The sequence below is a fragment of the Molossus molossus genome, unplaced genomic scaffold, assembly GCF_014108415.1.
Source record: "Molossus molossus isolate mMolMol1 unplaced genomic scaffold, mMolMol1.p scaffold_m16_p_8, whole genome shotgun sequence".
Lineage (NCBI taxonomy): Eukaryota > Metazoa > Chordata > Mammalia > Chiroptera > Molossidae > Molossus > Molossus molossus.
In genome coordinates, this window is record NW_023425402.1 from 20,034,955 (window position 1) to 20,061,228 (window position 26,274).

General features: G+C 37.3%; 1 protein-coding gene across 1 annotated transcript; it reads right to left on the bottom strand.

The window, feature by feature from the left end:
• Positions 1-7,336: 7,336 nt before the first annotated feature.
• Positions 7,337-25,143, bottom strand: LOC118621565 (cysteine-rich secretory protein 3-like). The gene is made up of 7 exons (XM_036248885.1): positions 25,081-25,143; positions 16,021-16,137; positions 14,247-14,334; positions 12,060-12,208; positions 11,533-11,630; positions 9,556-9,644; positions 7,337-7,464 (listed from the first exon to the last, which is right to left on the bottom strand). Exons 1-7 carry the CDS (start codon positions 25,141-25,143, stop codon positions 7,337-7,339), a joined length of 732 nt encoding a protein of 243 aa, XP_036104778.1.
• Positions 25,144-26,274: the final 1,131 nt, after the last annotated feature.

Sequence of the window (26,274 nt, forward strand, 5' to 3'; positions counted from 1 at the left end):
ACATGCTGGGGGTTGTGGGGTCCATCCTAGTAGGGGGTGTGCAGGGGGCAGCCAATCCATGTTTCCCTCTCATCCATGTTTTTCTCTTTCTCTCTCCCTTCTTCTTTCTGAAATCAATATAAATGTATTTTAATAAAAGTTAAAAAACAAAAACAAACAAACAAAAAACATAAGGCTCCCTGGCTGGTTTGGCTCAGCGGTTGGAGTGTTGGCCTATGGTCCAGAGAGACCTGGGTTCGGTTCCCGCTAAGGGCAGGTACCTCGGTTGCAGTTTGTCCCCGGCCCTGGTTTGGTTGTGCAGGTGGCAGCCACTCGATGTGTCCCTTTCACGTTGATGTTTCTCTTTCTCTCTCTCTCTCTCTCTCTCTCTCCCCCTCCCTCCCTCCCTCCCTCCCTCCAACTCTATCTAAACAAAAAATGGAAACATGTCCTCGGGTAAGGATTAAAAAAACAAACAAACAAAACAAAACAAAACATAAAGCACTAAAGTTCTCAATTTGTTTTTGAAAGGCCAGATTTAGAAATGATTCTGCTGTGACTCAGAGGCTTCCTGTGAATAGCATGGTTCATCTTTTAGATTGGTAAAGAATTTCAAAAGGACTAACCTAGAGACACACGTTGCAAGTCTTAGGTGGATGGATATTAAGCAATACAATGAAAAACTCTATGGAGTGCGCTGATGCAGACAACGACATGCATCAGAGCTCCAGAAGAGCTCTTAGGATCACAAGACCCCTCGCCTCACAGATCTTTCTCTCCCCAGTCTTTACCCCACCTCCCCCGTCCTGGTCATTTCCAATTTCCCAGCCTGTTCTCCTTCTTACCCTGGCTCCAGAGCCCAGGTCTTCCTGCTTCAGGGCGGGAGCCAGAGACAGGCTGCAACTGGCCTCTTCCACAGCACGTGTGAAACTGCCAGCCAGCCACGCGCGACACGTCACAGGGCTTTGTGCGGTCAGCGCCACGTGAGCACCAGCCTAGTTCCTTCCGAAACCTCCTCCAGCTCCCCGAGGGCTGCACTGGGGAAAACCCTCCGCAGTCTCCCTTGTAAACATTCGAGTTCTGCCTTGCTCTCATTACCATGATGAGAAAGGTAAATGTCTGCTCACACACCTGAGCGGGAAGAGGAGGATGGAGATAGATCAGGATTTTAATTGCCCAGGGGTGTGGCTGAAAAAGAGATGTCCTGCTGAGTTAACACGGGTCGGAATGTGAAGAACAGATCCGACTAGGGGACAGAGGCCTCCGTTCCCAGCCCTGTACCAGTGTGGAGCGAACAATGCGCTCAGGGTGGCATAGATCAAGTTGGCATTTTGTAGGTTTGCTCATAAACACTTCGTGTGCCTGCCCCGCTTTATCCTTTCCACGACTGTTTTGTGGTCAGGAAATTCCAGGAGAGGAACAAGAACACGTCTTAGGAAAACCCCCAGAATTCTCGATCCAAGGCTACTGGCTTCAAGTTCTGCAGGTATATCGGGTTTTGGTGAAGACGTGTTGCCTCTCTTCACAGAGGGCAGATGAAGAATAGCTGCATCTTCTTTCATGCTCAGTTGGTTTCAAGATTTAAAGGAATGGGTTAATTTACTACTTAGAGGGTGTGTTGGGTCCAAAGATGTCACACCAAGCATTGTCATCCGTCCCAGGCTAACTCTCTCTACCTGACTCAACGAGGCTTGAAGTTTCTCTCCATCCTCTGAGACTCGGGCACTGCCTTGTTTCAGGGCGCTGAGCGCCATTTCCCCTTTGCAGGGTTAAAATTCCAAGTGGCAAATCCAGGGACATTTTCTTAGTTCTCTACTATCTCAGTTCAGTTACAACTGACTAAAAAATCTTGGAATTTACCAGCTGTCCTATATTGCTTTACTCTTAGGGTTACATTACAGTTAACTCCTGACAGGTGCCTTTTCTAAAGGTTTATTAAATCCACCCCCAGATCTCTCTTTCTCACGTCTATATTTGTGTTTTGACTGTATCTTGTTTAGATGATTAATTTAACATTACAGGTACCTCTCACAGACACCAGAGAGGAGTTATCCAACAGCTCCCTGAGTCCGAGGGAGCAGGCTGCCCCCACCTCCCTTCTTGTCTTCTCATAGGAATGAATTCAAATGAATGACGCCAAATAATTGCATTGTGTTAAAGCACATTTATTAAGAAAATAATCTATTAAGACAGTAAAACATGCAAACTTATTAAAGGAGCAAGACAAGCAAATCTATCATCAGGCATAACGCACGGTGCGCTCTCTGGACTAATCCGAGGAGCGAGCGTGGTGGGGGCGTTTCTGTCTTATATACTCTCATGTCTTTAGATTTTAAAATTCCTTTGCTAGATATTCTGATATAAGTTAACTCTGAAGTTCTCTCCCTTTTACCTTGTTATGACTTTCCCAGAATTTATGAAAAGCACCTGGCGATTTTATCTTGACAAGCCCTGAGACTGCCGGCCTCACTGATTATGGAGTGACCCCCTCCCAACCCCCCCCCCCTTTCTCCTTTCCCCAAACAGCTGGTTTCTTTGTTTAATGAGACAGGCTTTTAATACTCCCTCTTCTTTCCTTCCCTTCTCCCGTCTTAGAGATTCCAGGGTGGTTTATGCTATGAATTCTCTGGTTGGGGAGAAGAGGCATTAAGACACCCCTTTCCTCCTTCCCTTCCCCCTCCTTTCCTGCATTCTTGTAGTTAGTGGGGAGAGAGATTTAGCACCATCCTTGGTGGGGGAAGAAAGTGGCTTATTATTTGCAAGCTGGCTGCAAGCTCCCCAGACAGTTTGGCCTTGTTTAATTTTCTTGTCTTCGTTTCCCTATTCCACTTGCTTAAAAATTTTCCTAGCTTCTCATGATCCTGTAACTCTTATTTATACAAAATTGCTGCTCACTTTTTAGGAAGAGAATTGTTTGGTGCATTTGTTATTTTTTCTAGTGCAAAACAATTCATTGTTATGCTATAATATGCTATAATTTACTGTGAATATTCTATTTTTATTCTTGGAGGCACCATACCTGCAGGATTATTTCTTGTTCTCATGGACAATGTCAGAATGAGAGCTATTTAAGTATCGTAGTGATAGATATTGTCAGTGAACATGTGCAAGGGTTGGCAAAAGTAGGTTCACAGTTGTTTGTATGGAAAGTTATACAATAATTAATAAATAATAATACAAGAATTAACTTTCATGTACTCACAACTGTAAACCTCCTTTGACCCGCTCCCTGTATTTAAGAAATTGACTATGTCTCTCTTGATTATTGCCATAGCTCCAAAGCTTAGCACAATAGTAGTTAGATAGGTGGCAGTTTGTAAATATTAGTTCAGTGAATAAATATTAGCCTGGCTTAGATTCTTAGGAAATGCAGAAAAAAGGACATGTCATCTCTTTCCTCTAAGATGTGTAGTCCTGTGGGAAAGATAAATACACATAAACATCAGATAGTGCAGTTTTTATGGTAAGTAGTTGAAACAACTGGGAGTTGATATTACCTGGGCAAAGACTACATGGTGGAGTTATATTTGAACCTCTTTGAAAAATGTTATAACATGATCAGAAAGGAAAACAAGTTTTGTGAGCTTGGCAGGAAGAGCAGAAACAGACAAATCAATGTATCACAAAGATATATTTAAGTCAGAATGTTAGGCTGTAGAAAATGTTGGGGAAGCTTTGTAGAGAAGTCTAAGGAGATTTGCTTCTTTGTATAACATGGAAAATAATTTCACTGATGTTTAGAGATTTGGGAAATTACATATTCACTATTTTTTCCTGAAAGGTACCTGATAGTACTGTGCAGGATAATTTTCAGAGCTGAGAGATTTGTGATGGGAAAAAAATAAGAGTTTGGTGACCATTTTCTATATTAAGTTTAGATTAGTAGAAACAGGCAGTGTTGATGAATTTGGTGTGGAGGGTAAACTCAGAATAAAAGAAAGCTTGTAGGTTTAGAGTCCAAAGGTGTTGGCAAGCACATGGAAAGTGAATCTTCATTATTGAAGGAACAGTGCAGGTACTGTAAATATTTATGCAAAGTCCAAAGCTGCCAGTGTGCTGAGCGGCAAGGAGCTGTGTTCTACAAGCCTGAGAGTTAGAAGAACTGGGTTCTGGCATGATTTTGATGAGAAGCCCACTGTAATTCTTATCCTGTGTCTTTATTTGTAAGATGCTACAAGTCCCGCTTTGTAGTCTTTGTAACCTTGCTTATTACATCTAGCAGCTTTTTTATAGGTCCATTTGGATTTTCTACAAGAAAGGTCATTATAATCTGCAAGTAAAGACAGATTTCTAATTTATATGTCTTTAATTTCCTTTCCTTATTTTATTGCATTGGCTAAAAACTTAAAATGTGAACAAAGTGGTACAAACTGACATAGTTGCTTAATTCTTGATAGTGGATTCCAGATTGAAATGTACTACAATGGTGCACTTACCTATAAAGTAATACAAAGAGAAAACACTCAGTCGATCACTAAATATAACGTCAGCTGGATGTTTTGTTAGATGTTCCTTATTAGGATGAGGAAACTACTTTTTATTCCTACTTTTCTGAAAATTGTTTTCATGAAAGGTTCTGAATTTTGTCAATCACATTTTGTGTATCTTTTGTGATTATCTTGTCTTTGTTTTACAAATATGGTATATCACATTAATTGATTTTGAATGTTGAAGCAACCTTTTATATTGGGACAACCCTACTTAGCCATGGGGTGTAATCCTTTTTATATGAGGCATCTATGTTCATGAGGAATAACAGTCTGTAATTTTCTTGTGATGTCTTGGCTTTGGCAAAAGGTAATACTGGTATGAGTTGGGAAATAGTTATAAACAAAATATCCTGAAATTGTAGAATATACATTACACACACACACCTATAACCTAGTGTAATTTAACTTAATCTCATTCGTTGTCAATAGTCTCTTACACGTTTTTTGCTTTATCTTGTGCAGTTACAATTTATACCTTATGGTATACTTAACATAGCTCAATTTACCTGCCCTAGAGGCACCAGGTGACTAAGTTTGTGCTTAGCTCTCTGACCTTTTTAAAAATTATTGTTACCTTGCTCATTGTGCCCCAGCAATTCTGAGTTTCTTGCCTTTCCTTAAATATACCGAGTTTATTTCTACCTCAACAACTGTGTACTCAAAAGTTGCCTGAAAGTTTCTTGATCATTCATTCTTATTCACTTCACTGTTTTCTCACTTTGATTGGTTCTGCAATCTCTTGTCATTACCTCAGAGAGCATTTACCTATCTTATTTAAATTAATATTTTCCCCTCCCTGCCTATTCTCATTATTTACATTCTCTTGCCCATTTTAGTTTAAAGCACTCAGCACTTCCTATATTACGTTAGAATTTATTTGCAAATATGTAGTTTTTTGTGTTTCTCTCTCTCTCTTCCCAATTAGAGGGTGAACTCCATGAAGTTCAGAACTTGGTCTGTCCTGTTAATCACAGTTTTCAAAAGACCTGAATATAAATACCTGAGCCATCACTGTTTCCAATAAATATTTGTTGAATGCATGAATAAATTATTACACATTGTGATATTATGAAAGGAAGTATAGGGCGCTGAGAGGGAATAGAAAGATGTACTTCAGATTCTCAACTCAACTCAAAGGAATGTCTTGGATGAAATGATATTTAATGTGAAGGAGCCAGTGTAGCGAATAATAGAGAGGTGAATCTTCCAGACATAGCTAACAACATACAAAAATGCTCTGGGCTAAGAAAAATCTTGAGGAGCTGAAGAGAATTTTATAAGATCATTGAATTTGGAGCATAAAAAATAAGGGAGAATGAAATGAAGTGAGGTTAGATAGAAAAGTAAACAAGCATTATTTCTTCTTGCCTACCAGTTTGGGCATAAATATTACTCTCAGTACTTGAGAGGTCTATGGAAAGGTTTTGAAAGTAGACTAATTAGGAAGTCTATCATTGTCCAGATGAAGAAATGTGTTGCAAAAACACCATCTGGGAGCTGCGTTGGTGGTCTTAGACCTGTCCCTGTTTTGCCTTTGCCTCATTACTTATCTCCTTGAAATGATTAGTGATGCTTGACACTGGATAAGCATGTGTGTTTGATTTGACAATCTAATCCTTGATGTTATCTGAAAGTTTTTGAAAATGACAAAATCAAACATTTAGCAGTGGAATAGAGGAACTAAATCCTGGGGTGAGTGGATGGATGGGTAGGAGAGTCTGACAAAGAAAAGCCAGATAATCTAGAAAACAAGTGTGAAGTGTCATGGAGTCAAGACATTGTTTTTGTATAATGCATTTTTAATTTTGGAGCATTTTTAGAGTTACAGAAATGTTGCTAAGGTAGTACAGAGAATTTCCACATAGTTTCCCATAATGTTATCATTTTACATGACTCTGGTGCAATTGGAAAGAGTAAGAAATCAACACTACTATTAAAAACACTACACTCTATTCAGATGTCACCATTTTTTCTATTAATGACCTTTTTCTGTTCCAGGATCTGACCCAAAATACCACATTGTATTTAGATTTCCTGTTTGCTCATTCTACTCTGGTCTGTAACGAAATCTCTGAATTTGCTCATGATTTTAACAGTTTGGAGGAGTCCTGGTCAGGTGTATTTTGTAGACTGGACTTCAATTTAAGTTTGCCTAATGTTTTATCTTGTGATGATATTTGAGTTACAAGTTTTTAGAAAGAACACCCCAGAAGTGAAATGCCCTTCTAATTACATCAGATGAAAAGAACATGAGTCCACATGACTTGTTATAGAAGATGCTAACTTTGCTTGTTTAAGGTGGTATTTGCCCAATTTCTCTGCTGTAAAATTACTGTTGTTCCCTTTCCATACTTTACTCTTTGGAAATAAGTCACTAAGTTCAGCCTAGACTCAAAAGGGTGAGGGCTCATTTCCACCTCCTGAAGGAAAGATTAATTATGTATATTATATTAAATTCTTCTTTAAGGAATATTTGTCTAAAAGGAGAGAGGTTTAAAAAGGAAGGTGCGGTCATATTGTACTGTACGATTTATGCAGATGAATAATCAGAAGTCTTCATTGATTTTGAGTAAACAAAGGTTGGGGTTACCTTAGGAGGAAGAAAATCAATTTAATTATAAGGATGGAAGCTAGATAAGTGAGAAGAAGGATAGATGGCAGAGGAGGAATTAAAGACCACATATGCGAACACTTCTTTGGATGAAAGAGATTTCTGTCAAGTAAAAAGCGCATCCAAGAGACAAAGACATTACTGTTTGGAATGAAATTCATAGCGGGCATGTCTACGATTTCTTTGCTAATGAATGTCAAGTGTAAGTAGATGTGGCTTCTCCCCCACTTAGCCATGACCGGTCTGTATTGGGCATTTAATAAATTTTGTTTGAACAGTTGCAGGAAGCCTTGCAACTGCCCTTGACGAGAGTATGTTCACAGCCCACTTGGTTCTTCAAATCTTTACAGTTACTATACACATCCTCATACTCGCAAGAATTGGCTGGAAGAAAAACAAATAAATTAGTCACTTCAGTGTCATTTTGCTCCACAGCAGTAACTAACCCACACAATAAATTCCATGTGAGGGAAGAGGAGGGAATAGAGCAAACAAGTTGGCATTATTCATGACACTCTGATGGTCATTTCAAATCTTGTGACACATAAGGTTCCTTAGTTAAATTCACTGATTAAGGCATCATTTCTTGTAGAATTTGAGCTTTTGCAAATGTTTCCAAAATAATTGACTGACTTTCCTCCCTCAGAAAACAGGGTAAATGAAATTAAGTAAATCTCTCTGGAACTATACTTTCCAACAATATAGCCACTAACCATGTGGTTGTTTAAATTTAAACTTTATTAAATAACTTTGAAATTTCAGGTCCTCAGTGGTACTAGTTACATGTCAAGTGTTCGATAGTAGATGTATTTAGGGACTACTTCACAGGACAGTGCCAATGTGGAACATTGCCATCACTGCAGATAGTTACATTGGGCATTGTTGCCACCAGACTCTAATGCCACCAGCCTTTCCTTTAGGAGTAAGAAGTCATTATGAGAAGATGTGAGTGTGACAGTGTTAAAACAAGATTTTACTATTATTATTGGACATTTCCACTTGGATGTCCTTCAGTGGCCACAGACAGACTCAACAAATCTCAAACTAAATTCATCATCCTACCTACAAGTTTGACATTTCTTTGGTATCCCTCCCCAACTCCCAATTCAACACATCTCAAACTAAATTCATCATCCTACCTACAAGTTTGACATTTCTTTGGTATCCCTCTTCAACTTCCAACTCAATTCACCCAAGCTCAGGGGAATGGCCAGCTCCACTACTAAATAATTCCAACCAGGAACCAGGAAACTACCTGGACTCATCCCCCCCCCCTTTTTTTTTATCAACACATTACAAGCACACGTAATGAACGCTGGCTATTCTACTTCTCCCTGTCTCTCATAAACTGTCCCTTCTTCTTCATTAATTTTGCCCTAATACAGTAAAGATACTTATTTGGTTTTTGAAACCATGTTTTTCAATAGTCTCTCAGCTGGCTTCTACCCAATTGTTTCTTTCTACTCCTGCCAGGAGCTCTTTATAAAACACATTTCTGATCTCATCACTCTTCTGCCTAAAAGCTTTCAGTTGGCTACTCATTGCTAACAAGATACATTCCAAACTTCTGAACAGATAGTATTCAGCAAAGGTATAAGTATTTTCTTCTTTAGTTAATTGATAGCTTTTTATATCATCAGTATTCTGAATTATGGCTATATAGTTCACCCAGAAAGAACACTACAATTCAGTCAGGTGAATGAATTTGAGAGGTAAAAATGTCTCAACTGTATTGTTCATAATAATTCTAAACTAAAACAAAAAACAAAAACCCAACTTGTTGTACCTCAATTTATAACAACACTGGGAATGAGAAATTATATGGCATTCATTGTAATCCTTTTTGTTAAAATAGTTTTGGGGCTTCTATTAGGTAATAATGCTATATGCAGATTTGATAAGCATTTTAAAAGTACATAAAAGTTACTGGCAAACAAGAGTGCAAATGATTATTAAATTAAACTTGATGATTCTAACTAAGCTATGAAGAAAATTAGGAATTTGATATAATGAATACTTTGGTTTACAAGGGATTATATTTGTTGTGCTTGTCCAGACTGAGCCATATTCTGTGGTCTCACACTTTGATATTTGTACATATTTTCTTTTTAAAATGTCACTTTTTCTATAATGGCATTAACTTTGATGAAAAGAAAATTCATATTTAATTACAATAAATTATTTTCACAGAAACATTTTCATATATGCCAATATGTAATGGGTTCAACATAGTCAAAATGTATATTGATGGTAGATATTATTTAGGTTACACATGGTAACAGGCTTTCATTGCAAATAATACATATATACTGAAGGGTTTAAGATTTTTGCTTAAACACACTCTGTTGAATAATTTTCTTGACTTTTGCATGAAGGTATGGCTTAATTTGGTTCCTTTTAAGAGCTTTCCTAATTTAAAAAATATATATATCAGGTCATATAATTATACCAGTAAATTAATGACTTCAAACTTACTGCATAGTCCATTGTCACAGTGATCAGGGCAGCTGGCACACGATTTTCCTTGCAGATAAGGGGTATATTTTCTGCTAGCAACATTACCACTGAAATTTGAAAAACAACATGTCAAACTTTTTAATTTTTATTTTTTGGGTTTAGTTTCTGTTCCAAGGGTAGCATCTGTCACCATATATATCTGATTATTTATTCAATGTTTTTAATCTTGTCAATTGAAAAACTAATATTCCCAGTGAAGACTCAGATAATACAAAGTGAGATCTTAATTCACACATACACTCACTTCCTTGACCATCATCTCATAGTCTGAGCAACTGAAATGGAATAAATAGGGCCTAACGTTTTGAGAGTATATTTCACTGTGGCAACACTCTTCATCTCTCAGTAGACTTGATGAAATGGTACATCGGTGCACCCTGAGGTGCTGCCTAAGGGTCAAGCAGATCCCCTAGAGAGTGAGTAGAAGCTCAGAGGGGACAGAAGGTTGTGTTATGGAAAATACTTAATGTTAAATATAATTTTATATTTTAAAAGGTAACTATAATTATAATTTTTATAATATGAACGGGGGAAAGTAAAACTCCAAGATAAATTTTGGGTTCTAGCTGCAGGGTGGTGATGTTTTCAATGGCGTTGTGAAAAGTGAGTGTGTTAGGAAGGGTTTTGAATGTTGAGAGATTATTGTGTGTGAGATTTTTATGTTTACCAAAAATGGGAATGTTAGTAAGAAAAGTTTCATTAGCACAAATCTCCAGGGTATAATGGTCTTAAAATGCGTGTCATTCATGATTATTATCCTATTGGCAACTATAATGTGAAAATGCAAGAATCAAAGTTTCCATTGGACCAAGTAGTCCCAAGTCCCAAGGTAATGCATCTGAGTTGCAGTCTCCCTTCACAGAATATAGCTATACATGTGTGAGCCCTTGGAAAAAATTGTGAAACAGGTATAAAAATGATTTAGAAGTCTTCTCACTCCTATTTTCCTTATTACTCACTCCAACTCTCACTACTGATGCCTGGCTCCAGGGGTCTCCTCCCTCACAGCCTGCCAGTGAGTTGTGGTGTGTTCTCTTAGGAACCTTCAGTTCTTCCTACCAACCAGTGCTTACAGGAAAATGACTTTGAAGCTCACACTTCTCAAACTGGAATCCAACCTCACCTGGCATAAATGATGTGGGAATGATGTGGGAAGCTTGATTTGGGGGGACTTTCTTCTTCCAGTGGCAAGGAATTTCAAACATTAAAAATAACCTATATATTGTGAATATATCTTCAATATATTTATAGAAATTTTTGTGGATAATTCAAATATATTGCTTGAAAAAGGGGTATATTTTCTGCTATAAATCAAAATTTTAATGGCTGGTTCCTTCAGAGATTTTTGTGTTAAATTCTAAGAAGCAAAGACTTAAGAAATTGCCTTTTCTTGGCAATTTGAAATATATCAGGAATTTCCTGAAAACTCTTGGAGGCCCAAGATTTAATCAATTCAAAATAGTACATTAGAGGTATTTTCAGATAAGCAGAAGGGGGACCATTTGCGGAAAAAGGGCTGGGATCACTAAAATGTCATTGCCATTGGCTGCTTCACCTTTACCCTTGGCCTTCTCATCAAGCTATCACTCTCTAGAAAGTGAATTTAATAAAAATGGAGACAGTACCAAATCTAGAAAACACACAACATGTACCCATTAAGCCACCCTGAGCCTCAGGAAAAGCAATTGAGAGGGTAGACACATAATTTTAATCGTGATGGAAGACAGCTACAGGATATTAAACTTGAAACTGAGAATTTGGTCTTCTTTCTGAGAAGTTGATTATGTCTCAAATTTAGGAAAAATTTTCTAAATATTTATCTCTCCCCTTCACTGAAATCTGCTTTTTCAGTCTGAGTTGTCTGTTACATGATAATTTTAAAATATTCAATTGCTGATGGCATCATTGACAGCAAATTTGAAAGTATATACTTACGCAGGACAATATTGGCAAACATAGTAGTATTTTAGAGTTGGTTCATTGGGACAATAGGTCATTCCGCATCCAACTTTGAAAGATGAGTACCAAGCAACCTACAAACCCATAAGTAAAAATGTGAGAATGCATTGGAGAAGGAACTGTCAAAAAAACAAACAAACAAAAACAACAAATAATGGAAAATAAAAAACTGAAAATAATATTACTGATGTACAATTGCACATACCTTATGAAAATATTTTAATTATGTAATTAAAGTAAAAATATTGAAAAATATTACATTTTCACTATTTTATCCATTTAACTCTTTAAAAAATACAGAGTATGTTTCTCTATTAAAAGCCCAGAGGCTTTTGACAAATGACAGCTCACAGCTGAAATACCTACAAAACGCAAAGACTATTCTTTACCTACTTGAGATCTTCCCCCAGAGTTAACATTGGAATCAGTCAAAATTTTGAGAAGCTTTCTTTTTAGGGCATTTATGGCAAGGTTTTTTTTTTTTTTTCATTTGTCTGTCTCACCTGGGTATAATGTCCAACCTTGGCATCCTCATATTTTGGTCCTACACCATAGACAAAATCATTTGTCTCATCGAACCAGTTTTGGATTGCATGTGACCACAGAGTAGGCTCACTTGACATAAACAGATTCTCGCCACACTTAGTTTGACCTAAGAAGAAAGAGATCATTCATGAGGAAAACAATAAAGCATGCTATATCTATCTATCTATCTATCTATCTATCTATCATCTATCTATCTATCTATCTATCTATCTATCTATCTGTCTATCATCTATCTATCTATATTTATCTATCTAGATATATATACACACACACATATATATACATATATATGTATATGTATATGTATAAATATCAAGAGAGATCTATCTGTCTATCTATCTATCATCTATCTGTCTAGAGTCCCTAGAGTTCCTTCAAGCACAGAGTCCATAGTGGCTAACTGTTCATTAATACATAGAGAGTTCCTTATCAGCTATAAGCTGAATAGAAGCTGAATAGATGTGCGAAACACATTGAGGCTGATTTCAACATGTAAAAATTTTGAGTAGATGAAATCCTCTTTCTTTAATATCTACTCCCCCTAGAGCCATTCATTTATTTACATGTTAAATTTAACAGGCAAATAAATGAATGGCTCTAGGGGGAGTAGATATTAAGCCTCAGACTCTCTCTGCTGGGTACTGTTAGTTTGCTGAAGGCAGAAAGCAACTCATAATATTTCTCCTACTCTCACCCCCATTTACCAGACAGTTTTTATATATAGCAACTTTAATAAATGCTTAGGGCTGTTATTTTGTGTGAACTTTGAAAACAATCTGCCCAGCCGGTATGGCTCAGTGGATTAAGCATCATTCCCTGGACAGAGAGGTCCCAGTTCGATTTCTGGTCAAAACACATGCCTGGGTTGCAGGCTGGATCCCCAGTAGGGGGCATGCAGGAGGCAGCAGATAGATGTTTCTCTCTCACATTGATGTTTCTATCTCTTTCTCTCTCTTCCTCTGTTTCAAAAAAAATTGATGAAAGCATTTAAAAAACAAGATAAAACAATTTTACTCTCAGTCTTTAGGGCCCCAAGCATGAAACAAATGACACCAAGAGGGATAATATATTCAAAGTTTCTGGGTTTCCCCTTAATCAGCAAACCATAACATCACAGGCCAAATGCTCCTCAGAGAATGAGGATAAAAGTCTTTTGCAGCTCATAAACATTTCAATATATTTTTTAAACCCTGAAATTAAGATTTATGCTTGGATGGTTTAAAATGTAATATCTATATGCTACTTAAAGGGAGTATAAACTACTCTTGAATAGTTTCTTATGAGGGAAAGAAAGAAGCTGAGATTTTAACAGTAGACGAATCTTCAAAACCATTTGTTTCAATCTTCTACTGAATGTAGTCACCCCTCTTCAGAATCTCATTAAATTATAGTATTAAAAAATGCAAATAACAATGGCAGTCCTATTTTCAAAACAGGTGAGTTATTTACTACTTTCAACTTGGGCTGGCCTATATCTATCATTTGATAATTAAGTAAATATTTTGTTTACTTGTTAATACATATGATATCTAATTGTTTTCAGGTTCTTTGGTGTAGAGGTCATGTCTTTGAGGCTATTTTTTAGTCTCATATAGTATTTCATGCTTTGTAAGAGGCACCCAGAACATACAAAACACTTGACTTACTGTCATCAAAAATTTAAATGATGCTAATGCTAAATATTTTTGAGTAAAATCCAGAAACTGTTTGAAAAAATTCAACATATTTTATAAATCCAAAAATAAGTAGTTTTCAACACACAAACAGGCTCCATAGTATGAAAAGGGCCCTGGGTTAGAAGCCTGTAATTCTCATTTTAAACTTCCCAGACATACTTATAAGCAATTGTTTTCCCGCTAACAGTGAGTCCCCTACTCTTTAAAATAGACAAGAGAAGTCACATGACCTGCTTTACTCATGAGATGGGCAAGAGGGACAAATGTGATATTGTGGGAGACAGTTTTTGTAAATGATAAAACAATAAAGCACAAGGTGGCGCTTCTCAGAGTTTTCTTTTGCACAGAGATACTTGACCATGAAAAAGGCAGCTTTAGAAGCAACATTTAATATCTTCATGCAGCATGACAAAATGGCCCCTGATTATCTTGTTTGTCTACTCAACAAATATTTATACATTTACATACCGAGTGCTCGATCCTGTGGTGAGCTGTGTCTGTAATGGCACTTGTCTGCCCACTGTTGGGCCTGTGCTGCTGCCTTGCTGTCCCAACTCTAAAACAAAGAGGGAAAAGATATGCACTTAATGAGTCAAACCGTGAAGGTGCATAAACTTTATAATGAGATTGGTAGGTTGAACTCACATCATTATACATTTTTCTGTACATGCATATTCTGATTATTCTTCCAATCAAAGACATATTTTTGATGTGCCCTTTTTCTGCCCCATAAAGAAATATAGAGCTCTGGCCGGTTTGGCTCAGTGGTTAGAGTGTCGGTCCGTGGACCAATGAGTTGCGGATTCGATTTTGGCCAAGGGCACATCTCTGGCCTTGGTCCAGGTCATGTGGGAGGCAGCCAGTTGATGTGTCTCTCTCACATTGGTGTTTCCCTCTCTCTCTCCCCCATTCCCACTCTATCTGAAGATATTTGGAAAAATGTCCTCAGGTGAGGATTAAAAATATAGAGAGAGAGATAGATAGTATGGCTACCCTAAGTAACTGTAAAATCTGAGATAGTTCATCGTCTACGTATGATAGCACAGCAGGAACACCTAAAGACTTTCAGCAGTGGTCCTGCTGCAAATATCGATAAACATGTAGATGTATTGATGTTACTTTTCCTGTAACATTGAGCTGGCATACTGCATTCTAATTTCCTCACCCCTCCCCCTCCCTCAATGAAGCCATTTGGGGGATATTTGGCTTTCAGTACTGGGTCCAGAATGGTCTGTTATTTACCCAAAATGGCATGGATCCTAATGGGAAAAGGCCTTTCTGATTCTAGATTATGTGAGCTCATGATCAGAAAAACATAACGACACTAAAGATTTGGGTTTAATTCTACCTCCACAACATAAATAGCCCTGTAAAATGGTCAAGTCATCAAACCATTATAACATACAATTAAGAGTTTTTGCCTTGTCTCATGGAGCTAATGAAGGTTAGCTTTGGGCCCCTCTCTTGCATAGGCCCTTCCAAGGTTGTTCTAGGGAACCTCAGAATATGCATGTTCATTTTTTTTTTTTTTTCCAATTTGCAGGGGTAAGATAGTTTTGTACTCTCTTCCTTAAAAAGGATTCCTTTAAGCTTCAAGTAAGCAAAACGTGAATTTCCCCAATGAACAGCATATCTCCGAGGAAAGGTCTAGGTTGCAAGGTGAAACTGTAGTGGACATCAGTAATAAGGATGATGTCGATGATGATTATAGGTCGTCTGATTGTACTGAGAGGAACTGGACAGAAGAGCTGCCTACAGCCAGATAACTTACTGGAAATTGTTTGGGATCAAAACAAACAGAAACGGCCCAGTGAAAGTGTCTAAAAGCCAAATTATCAAGGTCAGATGGCATACACTAATCTCAGGGCCAGCAGGGTTCACAAATGGCTTCAGACGCTCCATGGATACCTTGATCTTGTATGCAAATTATATATACATGTATGCATTTTTTTTCTGGGAAGAGAAATTCGACTCACAAAGATGGGAAACTGAAATTGCCAGGATAGCCACTCGATTCTGACAGATTATATTATTCTAGTGAATAGCACTAATCATGGCAGGATGATATATAATGCATAAGCAAAAACAGCATGTGGAATGAAAAAAGTAGTTCTGCCTTGTCCATAACACAGCTCTGTGGAAATGACAGACACTGAACTTCCTAAGTCACAGAGTTCTCAGGAGATCTTATTGACTAGAAGCCTATGCTGGCTTGGACCCTTCCCTCCTTACTGCCTCTTACCATCTTCAGCATGTTGCTGGCAGGCGGAGAGACGGCTCTCCGTAGGTCATTGTGTTTATTTACAATCTCTTGTTGCACTTCTTTCTGGGTCGTTGACAAATCATCAATATCGAGATCCTAGAGGAAAACCAAATTAGAATCATTAATGTTTTTAAGTTTTACAAAGATTATTTAAGAATTTTTTTCAAACCAGTATCAGTTGTTAAGCATTGCCAAGGAATCTGGACCAAAGCTATGACTTTTAAATAGGAAAGAAATAGTATTAAATTTTGAGAGTGTGAGTGTTATTCATATCATGACAACTACAAACTCCTCTGATGTCCTGGCCGGTGTGGCTCAGTTGGTTGAGCATTGTCTTTTGCATGGAAAAGTTGCTGGTTCAATTCCCGGTCAGGGAACATGCCATACCCATGTTTCAGGTTCAATCCCAGGTCGGGGTGGGTACAGGAAGTAACTGATCTATGTTTCTCTCTCACATCGATATTTCTCACGTTCTCTCTCTAAAAAAAAAAAAAAAAAAAAAAAATCAATAAAAACGTATTTAAAAACACCTCTGGGGCCACAAGTACCACTTTCTAGTATTAGGAGATGCCATAATGTGATTTTCAAGACAGATGAGTGATAGCATAACAACAAAGTTATAAGACATTCTCATTCACAGTCAGGCTGCAGTAAGGGAATTGCAAGCGTGGGGACAGGGGATTCATCTAGACTTTAAGGGGAACTTTGACCAGACATGCTACCTATATTCAAAGGAAGAATGTTTAAGCCCAGTTCAAGAGTATTCAATACTCTAGTCAATGGTTCTACCTGTTATGTAGCAGATTTTATGGAATTACCCAAAAGACCGTTTTATAATATTAAACAAACCTCCAAGGCAATTTGGAGGGATCAAAACTATCCAATTAATAGACTATTACTGACTTTGTTCATTTTAGTAACAAAAATATAATTAAGGTATTAAACCAGATCCTCATACTTTTTATGTGTCTTTGAGGGAGGAGTGTCTAAGCCCAGAGGCAGAGTAGGTTGTGTGATTGTTCCATAAGGTTTCCACAATTTGATGGCCTGAATTTACACAAGAATGCGATGCTATAGAAGCATACACCAAGGTTTTGAAGTATAAGTCTCAACAAACAGAGCCCTTTGTTGATTTTCCTTGAGACTCTGGAATAAGTTATACTCTCCTCTTTCAAATACTGAGTTTTATTCAGTGCTCTCCAAATACTGCAAACATAGGTCTGACCACGTTCTATGGCCACTATCTAGTCCATTTTCACTCCTACTCGTATGTTCCTAAGGACAGGGATCAGAACGAATGTACCCACAGATCTGGCACATTCCACCCACTGACTCCTAAATGAAAGGGACACACTTGAAAATATTAGCAGTGGTCAATGAAAGTGTCAAGTAACATACCTGGACAAGTCCTGTTAACCCTCAAAAACCTGCTTGAAACAGTTTCATCTCAAAGCATATCAAAATGTGGCTCCTGAGAAAGAAGTAATTATGTTCTGCTTCTTATCCAATCGTGTTTTGTAGATTTAAAAAATCTACTAAAAAAAGACATGTTTTTGTTTATTTTTAAATAAGTATTAATAAAGTTTTAATTAGATGATGAGAAATATGAAACATGTTGAGAATGAAATGGATAAAATATGGTATCTGTCTATCCTTAAATAATTTATATTGGATAGACCATATGACAAATAACAATAATACCATATGATAAATGAAATGATAGGCAATATCTACTACATACAGAGGAAGGAGAAATTAATTGTTTATGATTGGTGCTAGGAAATTGGGTTTTAAGAGGTGAATAGTGTTTCCTAAGCACCTTGAGAAGGCAACCCCACTAGATGGTGGGGATGTGCAAAAGACATGATGATATGGTCTCTTTTATTTTTTTATTTTCTCATTTTCTTTAATTAATTAATTTATTTTTGTTACAGATGTTTCTCCTTTCTCCCCAACTGATTCCCCCTACCCTTCCCTCCCCACCCTGTCCCCAGCTTTGTTGTTCATGTCCATTTTTCGTGCATGCATACAAATAAGTTCTGTGGTTTATCTCAGCCCACAACCCCCTCTCTGGGGATTGTCAGTCTGTACTCCACTTCCACATCTCTGGGACTACCCCATTCCTCAGACTGTTATGTTCATTATATTCCACAAATAAGTGAGATCATATGATACTTGCCTTTCTCTGTTTGGCTTATTTCGCTTACGATAATACTTTCCAGGTGTCTCCATGTTGTCTCAAAGGATAAGAGATCTTTCTTTCTTACAGCTGCATAGTACTCCATTGTGTATATGTACCACCACCGTTTTATCCATCAGTCTACTGACGGACATTTGGGCTGTTTCCAGATCTCAGCTATTGTAAATAGTGCTGCTACAAATATGGGGGTACATATGTTCTTTCTGATTGGTGTTTCAGGCTTCTTAGGGCATATTCCTAGAAGTGGGATCACTGGATTAAATGGAAGTTTAATTTTAATTTTTTGAGGAAACACCATATTGTTTTCCATAGTGGATGCACCAGTCTGCATTCCCACCAGTAGCATACTAGAGTCGCCTTTTCTCCACACCCTCACCAACACTTGTTTGATGATTTGTTGATGGCTGCCATTCTGACAGGTGTGAGGTGATACCTCATTGTTGTTTTAATTTCCATCTCTCTGATGATTAGTGATGTTGAGCATTTCTTCATATGTCTCTTAGCCATTTGTATGTCCTGTTTGGAGAGGTGTCAATTCAGCTCCTCTGCCCATTTTTTAATTGGGTTCGTCTTTCTTTTGTTGAGTTGTATGAATACTCTCTATATATTGGAAATTACCCCCTTATCTGATCCATCATTGGCAATGATGCTCTCCCATACAGTAGGTTGCCTTTCCATTTTGGTGATTGTTTCTTTTGCTGTGCAGAAGCTTTTTAGTTTGATGTAGTCTCATGTGTTCATTTTCTCCTTTTTTTCTGTTGCCTTAGGTGATGTATCAGTGAAAATTCTGCTGCGTATGATGTCTGAAATTTTGTTGCCTACAGTTTCTTCTAGGATTTTTATGGATTCATGAGTCACATTTTAGTCTTTTATCCATTTTGAGTTTATTCTTGTGTATGGTGTAAGTTGATGGTCTAGTTTCATTTTTTTGCATGTAGCTATCCAATTTTCACACCGTTTATTAAAGAGGCTGTCTTCACTCCATTGTATGCTCTTGCCTCCTTTGTCAAATATTAATTGAGCATAATGTCTTGGGTCCATTTCTGGGTTCTCTGTTCTGTTTCCCTGGTCTATATGCCTGTTTTTGTGCCAGTACCAGACTGTTTTTATTACAGTAGCTTTGTAGTATAACCTGATATCTGGTATTGTGATCCCACCTACTTTTTCCTTCTTTTTCAAGATTGTTGTGAATATTTGGGGTCTTTCTTGGTTCCATATAAACTTTTGAAGTATTTGTTCTAGTTCTGTGAAGTATGTTGTTGGTATTTTGATGGGGATTCCATTGAATCTATTTGGGTAATATGGACATTTTAATGATGTTAATTCTTCCAATCCATGAACAAGGTATGCACTTTCACTTTTTATATCTTCCTCTATTTCTTTTTTCAATGTCCTGTAGTTTTCTGCAAATAGATCCTTTACATCTTTGGTTAAGTTTATTTCTAGGTGTCTTAATTTTTTTGCTGCGATGGTTAATGTGATTGTCCTCTCAGTTTCTCTTTCTGTGACTTCATCATTGGTATATAAGAATGCCATTGATTTCTTAACGTTAATCTTGTATCTGACTACTTTGCAAAATTCAGTTATTAAGTGTAGTAGATTTTTGATGGAGTCTTTAGTGTTTTCTATGTATAATATCATGTCATCTGCAAATAATGACAGTTACACTTCCTCCTTTCCAGTTTGTTCCCTTTTATTTTTTCTCTGTGTCTGAATATTGTGGGTAAGAATTCCAGTACTATGTTAAATAAGAGTGGCAAACGTGGGCATCCCTATCTTGTTCCTGTTCTTAAGGGAAATGCTTTTAGTTTCTGCCCATTGAGTATAATGTTGGCTATAGGTCTTTGATATATGGCTTTATTATGTTGAGATATGATCCCTCTATTCCCACATTGCTGAGCGTTTTTATCAGAATTGGATGCTGGATTTTGTCAAATGCTTTTTCATCGTCTATTGATATGATAATGTGGATTTATTCTTTATTTTATTTATGTGGTATATCACATTTATTGATTTGCGAATATTGTACCAGCCTTGCATTCCTGAGATGAATACCATTTGGTCATGGTGAATAATTTTTTTGATGTATTGCTGGAGCCGATTTGCTAATATTTTATTCAAGATTTTGGCATCTATGTTCATCAGGGATATTGGTCTGTAATTTCCTTTCTTTGTAGTGTCTTTTTCTGGTTTTGGAATTAGAATTATGCTGGCTTCATAAAACAAGTTTGGAAGTCTTCCTTCTTCTTGAATTTTTTGAAATAGTTTGATGAGAATGGGTATTTTTTTTTTTTTTGAATATTCAGTAAAATTTCCCCATGAAGCTATCCGGGCCTGGGCTTTTGTTTGCTGGGAGAGTCTTGATTACATCTTCAATTTATTTTGTTGTTATTGGTCTGTTCAAGTTTTCTCTCTCTTCCCAGTTCAGTTTTGGGAGACTGTTTCTTGAAATTTGTCCTTTTTGCTCAGATTGTTGAATTTGTTGGCATATAATTGTTCATAATATTTGTTCACAATCCTTTGTATTTCTGTGGTGTTAGTTATTATTTCTCCTCTTTCATTTCTTATTTTGTGTATTTGGGTTATCTCTTTTTGTTTCTTGGTGAGTCTAGCTAATAGTTCATCAATCTTGTTTATCTTTTCAAAGAACCTGCTCTTTGTTTCATTGAGTCTCTGAATTGCTTTTTGGTCTCCATGTCATTTATTTCTGCTCTGATCTTTACTATTTCCCTCCTTCTACTTGCTCTGTGGTTTTCTTTTTGTTTGCTTTCTAGTTCTTTAAGTTGTGAAGTTAGTCTATTAGAAATTTTTCTTGCTTCTTGAGGTAAGCCTGTAGTGCTATGAATTTCACTCTCAGAATTGCTTTCGCGGCATCCCATAGATTTTGTGTTGTTGTGTGTTGATTTTCATTGGTTTCCAGGAAGTGTTTAATTTCTTCCTTGATCACCATGGTAACCCATTCATTGTCCAATAACATGCTATTTAGCCTCCATGTGTTCAAATGTCTTTGCATGTTTTTGTTGCAATTGATTTCTAGTTTCATGCCATTGTGATCTGAGAAGATGCTTGATATAATTTATCTCTCCTTGAACTTGTAGAGATTTAGTTTGTGTCCTATCATGTGGTCTATCTTTGAGAAAGTCCCATGTGCACTTGAGAAGAATGTGAATTCTATAGTTTTGGGGTGTAATACTCTGTAGATCTCTATTAAATCCATTTGGTCTAGTGCTTTATTTAGAGTCTGTTTTCTTGCTAATTTTTTGTCTAGAGGATCTATCCAGTGATGTCATCGGGGTGTTGAAGTCCCCTGCTATGATTGTATTGCTGTCGATTTCTCCTTTAAAGTCGTCCCAAAGATTTTGAATATATGTTGGTGCTTCTATATTGGGTACATAGATGTTTATCAAGGTTACATCTTCCTTTTGGATAGATACGTTCAATATTATGTAGTGGCCTTCTTTGTCTCTAGTTATGGCCTTCATTTTGAAGTTTATTCTATCAGATATGAGTATTGTTACCCCAGATTTTTTTTTTTTCTTTCCGTTTGCTTGGAAGACTTTTCCATCCCTTCACTTTCAACCTATATGAGTCGTTTGTTGTGAGGTGGGTCTTTGATAATAATATATAGATGAGTCATGTTTTCTTATCCAATCAGCTACTCTGCATCTTTTTATCGGAGCATTCAATCCATTTAGATTTAAGGTGATTATTGATAGGTACTTATTTATTGCCATTTTTTTTTAGTTTGGTTCTATTTTTATTCCTATTTCTTCTACTAATTGCAGCAGTTCTTTTAACATTTCTTGCAGTGCTGGTTAGGTGCTAATGTATTCCTTTAACTTTTTTTTTTTTGGTCTGGAAAGCTCTTTATTCAATCTTGTATTTTGAATGAGAGCCTTGCTGGATAGAGTAGTCTTGGATTCAGATCCTTGTTTTTCATGACCTTGAATACTTCAAGACATTTTCTTCTGGCCTGTAGTTTTTCTGTTGAGAAGTCAGCTGAGAGCCTAATGGGGTTTCCTTTGTAGGTAACCTGTTACTTATCTCTTGCTGCTTTTAGGATTCTATTTTTGTCTTTAATTTTTGGCATTTTAATTACTATGTGTCTTGGTGTGGGCCTGTTTGGGTTCTTCTTACTTGGGGCTCTCTGTGATTCTTGAACTCGAATGTCTTCTTCCTTCACCAAATTAAGGAAGTTTTCTGTCACTGTTTCTTCAAATATATTCTCTAACCCTTGCTCATTTTCTTCCTCTTCGGAGACGCCTATGATGTGAAAATTATTATGTTTCCAGTTGTCCCACAGTTCTCTTAAGCTGTCTTCCTTTTTTTTCATTGTTTTTTCCTTTTGTTTTTTTTATTAGTTCATTTTTTTCTACCCTGTCTTCTAATTCACTGATCTGGTTCTCAGCTTCTTCTACTCTGCTGTTTAGACCTACTAATGTGTTCTTTATTTCTGATATGTCATTCTTCATTTCTTCTTGGTGGTTTTGAATTTCCAATTGGTTGATTTTCAACATTTCTGTGTCCTTACTCATGCTGTTGAGCTTCCTCAAGATCATGGCTCTGAATTCTAGCTCTGCTAACTTGCTTAACTGCTCCACATTTATCTCATCTTTGGTAGAGGTCTCCTTTTCTTTCATTTGGCTCTTGTTTCTTTTTTCCACCATTTTGGCTATCACAGTGTGCTTTGGAGCCTGCAAATTTTTCCTGTGAGTGTTGGTGTTCTGTTGTTTGTGGCTCCATCTCCTGGGTTTGGATGAGCGAGAGAGGACCCATATTAAACACCACTGTCAAGTCTTACTTTCCTGGTTAGAGTTGCTAGCCCAGGAATGGTACAGTAATCCTGGAGGCTATCAGCGGCAGTTACTTGAAGAGCCTTGGGTTCTCAGGTGAAAGAAAAACTCCCTCAGGTGCTCAGCATAAGGGGATTTCCCGTGGTTGGGGCAGATGCTGGTTGTTAATGAGCCTCAATTTGCATTTCAGTGGCCCACCTCAGTGGGGTTGAATCTTTGAGCAGGGGCCACTGCCTCTCCCGAGAACCCTGGGAAGGAGTAAGAAGGCCACTGTCCTACGTGGCTACAACTCAGAAAAATCTCTGAGCCCCCTCCAAATCCTGATTGTCCCCACACAGTTCCAGTCCAGTCTCCTCTCCCTGTGCCAGAGCGCAAGGTGAGTGGCTATTTAGCATCCGTCCTGGCTCTGCACTGTGGAGGTGCTTAGGAGTTTAACCCGAGGATGCTGCTCACAGCTAAAGCCGCTGCTGTCCATGGGCTCCCAGGTCCCCTCTCATGCCTCCACAATCCTAACAAAATTGAGTCAGTGTCCCTGGTTATATGATCCTCGCAAGTTGCTTTTCTGTTTCTTTTTCCCATTGATTTGTCTTTATTTTAGTTGTAATTCCAGTTTGGTCCTGGGAAATGGTCTGTGTAGCTTCCATTCACTCCACTGCCATTTTGGAATCTCCGATATGGTCTTTTTAAATAATTTTATGAATGAAGCTCAGGAAATGAACGAGAGATGTTAACAGAGAATTGTAAAGGGCCATGAAAGAAAATCTTTAGGAAAAAAATTGGGAAGATGGAAAACGACTTGATTGAAGCCCTGTATGATGGCTATATGTCTTCAGATTGAAAATTTGATCAATAATGAATGAATTTCTGATGCCCAAATGAGGTTTGACTCAGTGTCAGAACTCTCTGGTCTGAGGGAGGGGTCCTAGCTAATTTGTATGCTCAGAGCTAAAGAAGGGCATGGGAACAGACAGTGGGAACCAGGGCTCCTCACGTTCACAGCTTTCTTGATCATAAAATAGACTTCCTGTATGGGCACCTACACACCATTTGAAGAGGATAACTGAAACAGCCTTTGGGATTATTATTATTATTATTTTAAAATACTCATCCAAGGATATTTTACAATTGAACTTTAAAAAGAGTGTGTGTGTGTGGGGGGGAAACATTGATGTGAGAGAGACACATAGATTGGCTGCCTCCCACGTGATCCTGACCATGCTGGTGATTGAACCCAAAACCGAGGTACATGCCCTTGACTGGAAACTGAACCTGCGGCTCCGTGGTCCTCAGACAAACACTGCAACAGCTGAGCCAAACCAGCACTGCTCTTGGGATGATTAGAGTGAAGCAGCATAATAGAAATTAGAGCATTTTATCTTACACAAATTAATTGTAAAAATTATGAAGAAATCCAGATGCTTACTCTCTGAGTAAATTTTCTTTTTTATAATAAAAAAAAATAAGTATAATTATTCTCAGATAATAACTGTGAAAATTAAATTTGGTGATGTTTGTAAAGAAGTTTTGCTAATATGAGACTATGTAAGTATATTGTTGATTTCTGATGGGGATCACATTGAACTAGATGAAATAAAAGCACAGAAAAGATCTTGAGATAGGAGAGTGTGTTAACATTTGAACCCATAGACCAGTGTTGTCAATAGAAAAATAATTAAAGCATAATTTTGATGTTTTTGGTGGCCACTTTACAAAAGTAAAACAAATTAAATTGATATCTGTAATATATTTTAAAGCATATTCAATACATGCTATCATCATGCAATCCATATTAAAATTATTAATGAGATATTTTACCTCCCTTTTTAAATTCAGTTTTTGAAGTCTGCTATGTATTATATTTATGCAGATCTCAATTCTGACTATTCACATTTCCAGTGTTCAATACTTTCATGTGTTTAGGGGCTACCATACTTTGTGATGCTCCAGACACTCTCGCCCTTTTTACTTTTGAAAATGGATCTAGTCACTTGCTGTCCTTCAAGGTTGTTTGAATTGACCTGAAAATATTTTGAATCTCAACCATACCTCTCCATGTGCAGGAAAGAAGGAAAGCAACACAGCAGCCAGAAACACCGGGAACGATGCCATTGCTGGGAAAACAGAACAAAGACCTGCGTTGGAATCTTAGTGCATGAACTTCCAAGGAACACAGGGTGGGTCTGGGGCAATCAAACAACGTAACAATATCAGTTATCCCAAATTCATTAGTAACATAACAAGAGAAGTCCTGTCCAGGGTGCCAGTAGAAAGATAATGACTTCAACCCCCGCAAGCTTCCAATGGAGATGACAAAGAACAAAGAGAGGTACTTGACTGAAGGTCTTGAAGTAGTACACCTGTAAGTATCAAGGTTACACTACCCAAATCCACCCTGGGCCCACAGTTTTGTCTCTGTAGCAACTCTTCAAGTTCTAGGAATGTCTTCTTCACGTTGCTCATTTAGGAGTGATAATAGTTCCCAACTATTACTAATACGGGATACTACTGCCCTAGTCTTTGCTAGTTTCCTTCACCCTGCCTATCTTTATAAATATCCCCTTATTAACATCTCTTCAGTTTATACTAAGCATGTGCCATTTCTTTCTTCTGACTCATCTGCTTGCCAGTCCTATAACCATAGGTCAATCCACTAAGAAATAGTGATGTTTTACTATTTACTAAATATACTTTCAACCACTCCTCTCAGCTCTGTGTACCTGTTGTCATTCATTCTTACTCAAACTTTTCTTTCTATTACACTGCTTTAAATTCCAAAAAAAAAAAAAAAAGGTAATATTCACCTTTTGGATCTAAAAATAGAAAATCACTTTTAAGAGATTACCCACCCAATCTGTATGAATAGCCTTCATATGTTCACATCCTTTGCCCCACTAATTCAATTCTTGGAATCCTTAAGAAATAATATATACTGGAAAAACTTTAGGCATATATATTTTTTGTCACATTAATATTTATAAGGGTAAAACACTTACATGCACAATAACAGGGAGATGAAATGTCTAAATAAATTAAAATACTTCCTCTTGTTAAAGTATATTAGATACAAAATCATGTCTATGATGGTTCTGTGACAAGAAAAATGTATATGCTTCAACATTAAGTCGGGAAAAAACCACACAAATAGTACAAGGGTGATCTTTAGCTTTCGTTATGGATGAATGTTTGTGTCCTCTCGAAATTCATATGTTGAAGTTCTAACTCCCAGTGAGGCTGTATTTG